General features: G+C 55.9%; 1 protein-coding gene across 1 annotated transcript in view; it reads right to left on the minus strand.

The window, feature by feature from the left end:
• Window positions 1-6,007, minus strand: part of LOC104622403 (ephrin type-B receptor 1-like) — a gene marked incomplete at its 5' end in the record, with an annotated part of 22,749 nt that extends 16,742 nt beyond the window's left edge. The window contains 3 exon segments of the mRNA XM_010289167.1: window positions 1,916-2,251; window positions 5,825-5,857; window positions 5,860-6,007. Of these exon segments, the coding sequence (XP_010287469.1) occupies window positions 1,916-2,251; window positions 5,825-5,857; window positions 5,860-6,007 (517 nt within the window).
• Between the last annotated feature and the right edge of the window lie 794 nt (window positions 6,008-6,801).

Here is a 6,801-nt window from a genome sequence, read left to right on the forward strand (position 1 = left end):
GAGCCAGGCCCCCCCGGAGCTGAGCATCCCAGAAGCTGAGAACCCCCAGAGCCGAGCATCTTAGAGCGTAGCATCCCTGGAGCCGAGCAACCCCAGAGCCGAGCACCCCCACAGCCGAGCACCCCCACAGCCGAGCACCCCCAGCAGCAGCAACACCATCCTTCCACCACCAAGGACACCAAGCTGCTAAATTAGCCAGGAACCGCTTTTCCAGGGGCTTTTTGCCCTCCAAGTTCTACTTACAAGGGCCAGAGCCAGCCAATACAGCCCTGATCCCACACTTAATCCTACCAAAAGCCTCCAAGAAAGGCACCCAAGTCTCTCGGCACCCAAAGTGGTGCTGGCATGACCCTGCTCGCAGGGTCAGTTCCCTATCCAGCACAAGCCATGCTGGGCAGGGAAAAGGCCTCCTCCCCATGGATCTGGGGCAGAGCTGAGCTCGGCACGACCAGCTCGGGGTGCAGGATCGAGCCACGGAGGCAATCTGGGGGCGGCGGGAGCTCCACACGGCCACACTGGAAGATGTTGATAGTCCAGCACCGCCTTTGTTTACCTGCTGTATTATTTTTTTTTAATCTCTCCACATCCACTTCAAGAAGACACTCATGGGCTGAAATGAAACACATAGCCTGATTGCCATTCTGCTAATTGCTGCGCTCCCTGCGCCGTTAGCATGGTCAGCGGCATGCAGGCGGAGGGGGCTGGGGGCACCGCTGTGGGGGGAGACGCACTGACCAGCCCGGCCCCGGCCCCGCACAGGGAAAGCGGGTGGAAAAACCCACTCCAAAGCCAAAGGGGTTTCAGAGGGACAGCGCCGATCCTTCCCTTGGCACCCCCAGGCATTTCTCTCAGGTTACCCCACAGCCCGTCCTGCAGCACTGGGAGCATTTCCACCTCGGTATTTGGCCTTTGCAAGGCAAACAGGGAGCATGGGGCGATGGACAGACGGACCTGGGAGACCTGGCTGTTCCCAGCTCCCGGGCAGCCCTGGGGCGGGAGCTGAGCGAAGAAACACACCAAAAACCCCACCCCGGGGAGAAAAGTCCTGGAAACCAGAGGCAGGTTTGATTGCACATGAGGAGACAGCGATGCCAGCCAGGCATAGGCATACGTTTGTAATAGGTTTGTATTCCCCGGAGCTGGTAGACTAAAATAGTTACACCAGGTTTCTGTGCTGTGCACTCCCGAGGGAGCAGGCTGGCGAAGGCTGACTGCATTACACGCTCGGCACAAAGCAGAAATTACCATCCCCTTTCTGTGCCCAAAGTGGATGGGTTTCCATCCCCACCGCTCCTTGTGCTCCTCACTGCAGCCTGGGACGGGGTCCCCCATTGCTATCTGCACACCCCGTCCTGCCAGCATCCCAGCTTGGCCCAGAGCTGCTTGTCCAGCTCCTGACACCTGAGCGGGAAGAGGGAGGGAAAGACGCAAGGGAGCCTGGAAAAGGGGAGAAGGGGAAAAGCATGGGAAAGGGATGCACCAGAGGAGATGGAGCCTGAACTCAGCCTGGGGTGCTGCTCCCCCCACGCTGCCATGCAACCAGGCAGTGTTTCGAGGCTGGATTCACCCCATCTCCCGCCTCCCACCCAGGAAAAGGGGGGAAATGGCAATGCCATTTCATCCCCAACAATCTACAGGGGGGATAAAAGGTAGACACCGGTCCTCACCCCCTTCCCTCCTGCAACCCCGCTCTCACTTTGCCCAGGGCGCAGGCACCCCTCCACCTCCCCCAGCCCTCTCCCTCTCTCTTTTTTTGGCCCTTCTCTCCGCTTGCTGCCTTTCCCCCAGCCTGTCCAGGGCTGGGTGCAGGTTTACCGCAGCCATCACACGCCACTCACACCCTGGAAGGGTTTTTTCCTCCGGGCTCAGAGCTTGCAACTTAAAACCCCCGGCACCACGTCGTCCCAGGACTCACCGGCTTGGTTGGTGGTGATGTTGACGGAGACGTGCTGCGGTGGGAAGGGGCTCTTACTGGAAACCCCGTTGACAGCCTGGATCTCAAAGGTGTACGGCGTGTGCGCCCACAGGTTGCTGATGAAGACCCGGGTCTCCGTCAGCCCCAACTGCCGGGGAACAAAGTCCACGTTGTCGTCGCAGCGGGAGCAGGCGCGTCGGTCCGACCGGCACTTCTTGCAGACGATGTTGTAGGTGACATCGTCCCGACCCCCCGTCTCTCGCGGCGGGTGCCACTCCAGGATGATGGACGTCTCGTTGACGATGGAGATGACGTTGCGGGGGCCGGATGGGACGCCTGCAGGGAGGGAGAGCAATTGAGACAGGCCCTTGCCAAAAACGTCACGCTCAGCCCTATTGGGGCTCAGCGGGAGCCCCGGCATGCTCCAGCACGGAGAAGGACATCCCACAGCTCCGTTTGCCAGTCTACCCATCACCTCCTGGCTCAGGACAGATTTGGTCTCCATGGCTTTGCCTGACTCAGGGTCAGGCTCTCCCCATCGGCCACACCGACCACCTGCATCACCGGCGCAGAGAGAAGTTTCACAGCTGGGGATGGGGACTCCCATGCCACAAACCCACTTCCTCTCCAAAAAAACCCCCCCATTGCAGAGCACATGCAGATCCATCTGCGAAGATGGACCCATTTTAATGATTGAGGGTTGGCAAGATAGCTCCAGTGCTCACATGGAGAAGCACCTCAAACAGGTTATCACAGCAAGAGAAACACCACTTAGCCAGCACCGCAGAGAAACAGAGGAGCAGCGGGCAAAAGGAGAGTCAAAAATGGAAAGTGGTTATTAACAGTTCGATATCTCCAGTTGGGAGCCTGGGTATTTAATGGCAGAGAGGAAGGCTCTCCTCTGTGCCTGGCACCGCTCACTGTTTTGCGAGTGGCTTGGATGTTGGCCGAGAGATCAAAATTGCATTGATCAAATCTGCTGGGAATCATCGCAAACGCTTCGGAGGATGGGAATTGAACGCGGCTCCGATTGCACGCACTGCCGGAACAGGGACGGAGTCGATAGCGAGCAATTCAGGAGGAATCCAGGCGGGAGAGCATCGTCGAGGCACAAACATATGTCTGCCCCAGGTCTGGGGAAGGATTTGGGGTTAGCCAGGATGGCTCCACAGCCAAAACCACAAAATCCAGCTGCTGGGTTGCATTACATAAGGAAAGCGATTAACTACTCATGCCGGCAGGGCTCGGCGCTGCGCTTCCAGGGAAGAGAAAGGACTTTGCCACGATGCAGGGGTGCAATAAAAACGATGGAGGACTTGACCCGTGAGGAAAGGTTAAGAGAGCGAAGCGTGCTGCGTCTTGGGGAGAGCTGTCCCGGGGAAGCCCTCCAGGTGTGTGTGCTGGGGAACGTCGTTAGTGGCTGCAGATAAATTAGCCCCATTATTGGACGGGGATGGGCTGGGCAAAGGCGGCTTCATCAGCACAGGGGGGATGTGGCTGGTGGGATGGAGAGGTCACCCTGTGTGGAGGGCCTCCAGCTGACACCCTGCTCCGGCCACCCCTGCACTGGTTAAAAAGCCTAGAAAAATGACAGCCTTTAAAAGAAAATGACCAAAACTAAAACATCCCGTTCCCTTTCATTCTTTTTAGCAGAATAAGCGCACGTGTTGGGGAGCGACAGTGCAGCCTCCTCACTGGAAAGGGCTTTTGTGGACTCCAGGCACCACAGATATCCCATGGTGGGGCTCGCCCGAAATCCCGTTAGCAGGCAGCGGAGACGTCAAAGGGGGTTTACGGGAGGACTGGCTGGGGACACATCAGGAGCGGGGGAACCAGACCCGAGAACTCGCAAAGGCTGGGGAGAAGTATCAACAAATAGCAAGTTACCCCCAAAAAGCTGCAACCTGTCTCAGGAACCTTAATCCACTCTTTGTACCGTAAGCAGACAATATCTTTTCAAGCTTTTTTTCAAGAAAAAGAGAGAAAACCATCTCTCTTCTTCCCTGGCCCAGATGCAAACCACTGTCTCCCCAAATTCTCCCCCCTTTAATCATCCAGGGCAGCGCCTGCAGCTCCATGCTGTTATTTACTCCTCTGACACAGAGAAACTTTGTTGGTGAACAGCTGGCATCTCAAATTAAGAGCGTTGTAAAATCAAACGTCGACATGAAGAAATAAAAATCAGCAAATGGACTTTTTTATACTGTATTCCTATAGCGCAGCAATACTGTAAATCAGCTACGTAACAAAACGTAATAAAGATACGCAGATTTATCTCCCGCAGTGCTACCTGCCGACTACCTTTTGCTCTGACAGCCTAAGTCATCCAGCAAAACATGCAAATCCTTTCCTCATCTCCAATGTGCATTCTGGGCACTCCCCAGCACCATGGGTCCAGAGTATCCTTGCGCTAAAGCTCCCTGATGGGCTGATTCAAGGGCCTGGAGGGTATTCTGGAGTCGGGGGAGTTGAGGCTGAGACTCACGTTCCCAGCAGGCTGAGGAGCACAGCAGCTCTTTCTTCTCTCCTGGGCTCTTCTCTCACCAAACAACAGGCTTGAGACCGCTGCTGCCATCCCGGGTGGCTCAGGCAGACAGCCGAGCAACGACACATCAGTGCTGAATACCAATGCTTAACGCATCCTTTCCCCCTATAAAAAACCCCACTCCATCTGCAAGACTATGAACAAGACAGCAACAGCAGATAACCTTAAATTCTAATTTATCCTGTGACTATCTCCCTGCCATCACTGCCAGGATAAAGTATAAAATCAAATGGCTGCCAGAGAGGTGGGTTGCGGGGCCGTCCCATCACTCATCGTTTGGTGCGTGCCATGGCGGCGGCCCGGGAAAGCAGAGCAAAAGGTGACAAGACATCATCTGCTTATGCCGGCGTGGTGGTGAAGGGATTCGTGTTGATGCCCGGAGCGTTTCTATAGCACATGGAGGAGGTGCTGTGTCGTGCCGAGAGGGCTAGATATTCAATTCGGGGACCCCAGCCCTCCGCAAAGCTAAACCCTTGCAGTGGGTGGACCTTGGCTGGCGGCCAAATGGCTACCCAGCCGCCCCCTCAAAATCACAGAATCATTAAGGTTGGAAAAGAGCTTTAAGATCATCAAGTCCAACCATCAACCGAATGCCACCATGCCCACTAAACCATGCCCCGAAGTGCCACGTCTACATGTTTTTTGAACTTCAGTGATGGTGACTCCACCACCTCCCTGGGCAGCCTGTGCCAATGCTTGACCACTCTCTCAGCAAAGAAATTTTTCCCAATATCTAATTTAAACCTCCCCTGGCACAACTTGAGGCCATTTCCTCTCGTCCTGTCGCTGGGACCAGCGAGAAGGAGAGAAGAGACCAACCCCACCTCACCACAACCCCCTTTCAGGTAGTTGTAGAGAGCGATGAGGTCTCCCCTCAGCCTTCTCTTCTCCAGACTAAACACCCCCAGTTCCCTCAGCCGCTCCTCATCAGACTTGTGCTCCAGACCCATCCCCAGCTCCATCGCCCTTCTCTGGACACACTCCAACACCTCAACGTCCTTCTTGGAGTGAGGGGCCCAACACTGAACACAGGATTCGAGGCACGGCCTCACCAATGCCGAGTACAGAGTCACTGCCCTGCTCCTGCTGGCCACACTAGTGGTGGTACAAGTCAGGATGCTGTTGGCCTTGGCCACCTGGGCACACTGCCGGCTCACGTTCAGTCGGCTGTTGACCAGCACCCCAGGTCCTTTTCCCCGGGCAGCTCTCCAGCCACTCCTCCCCCTTCCCTCTTGCTCCCCTCCGCAGCAGGACAGGGGGAGAAAACAAGATGAAAAAGCTTCTGGGTTGAGACTTCATCCCTGCCACTTCCCCAGCAGCAGAGGGGAGCGAGACCCTGCAGCCCCCCCCGATCCGTTACTCACTGGTGCAGGCAGCTGCCGGCAGGGGTGAACGCGCCGGCACGTGCAGAGCGGTGAGGCCTCAGCGGTGGAGCGGCTGTTGGAGGGGCAGGGCACGCAGACCCCCACGCCCTGGCTGGCCTTGAACGTCCCCGCCGGGCAGGCTGCAAGAGAAAGGAGAGGAAAGCGGTTGGGTTCCGAACGTTCCTGGGGCAGAGGCAAAAGCAGGTCCCCTTCTTGAAATGGGGCAGAAAGAAAAAGAAAATAATGAAATAGAAGAAAAATAAGACACAGAAAAGCTTCACACCTGCATCAGAGCTAAACAGGGCAGCGCCTTGCTTTGAAGCTAGGATGGCCGTAATTTTTCACACTGGCCATGAATTATTTGTGGAGCCACCAGGAAAATACTGAAGTCACACAGCAACAGGCAAGTTTTGCGTAGCGTCCCCCAAGACATCAGCCAGCCCTGGTCTGAGCCGGGTACTAAGCCTAATTACTCCACGCGCACTCTCCGCAATGACACAGTAATTAGCCTGGCAGAGCAAGGGGATTGCAGCAGCTGCATCGCTCCCCGCCGCTCGTACCCAGGCAGGGGGACGATGCAGGGCCACGGGACCCCTTCCCTGGCAGCACCCATGGGGGCACGGACACGCAGGGGCAGGACAGCGTTCCCTTCTGCTGATCCGAAACGTCCCTTTCTGCCAACCCAACGGCATGGCTCAGGTCTCGCATCACTTTTTCCATGCAAAATTTGAATATTTAATGAAAAAGTTGGCACAACGCCCATGACGGTGTCTTACGGGTCCATGCCGTTAACCCCCTGCAGCCCGGGGCTGGGGCTAATAACCGTCCTGGCCTTCGGCCTCCAAGTTCACTCAAGCAGGAAACAGCAACTAATTCTTAAATTAGAAGATGCTCCAATTATCATTACGGCATGGCTTTAATCAGTGATAGGGGGAGGTTTCATTAATCAAATGTTTTGCTGCTCTGCCATTAGGATG

The sequence above is a fragment of the Phaethon lepturus genome, unplaced genomic scaffold (assembly GCF_000687285.1).
Source record: "Phaethon lepturus isolate BGI_N335 unplaced genomic scaffold, ASM68728v1 scaffold23426, whole genome shotgun sequence".
In the NCBI taxonomy this organism is placed as follows: domain Eukaryota; kingdom Metazoa; phylum Chordata; class Aves; order Phaethontiformes; family Phaethontidae; genus Phaethon; species Phaethon lepturus.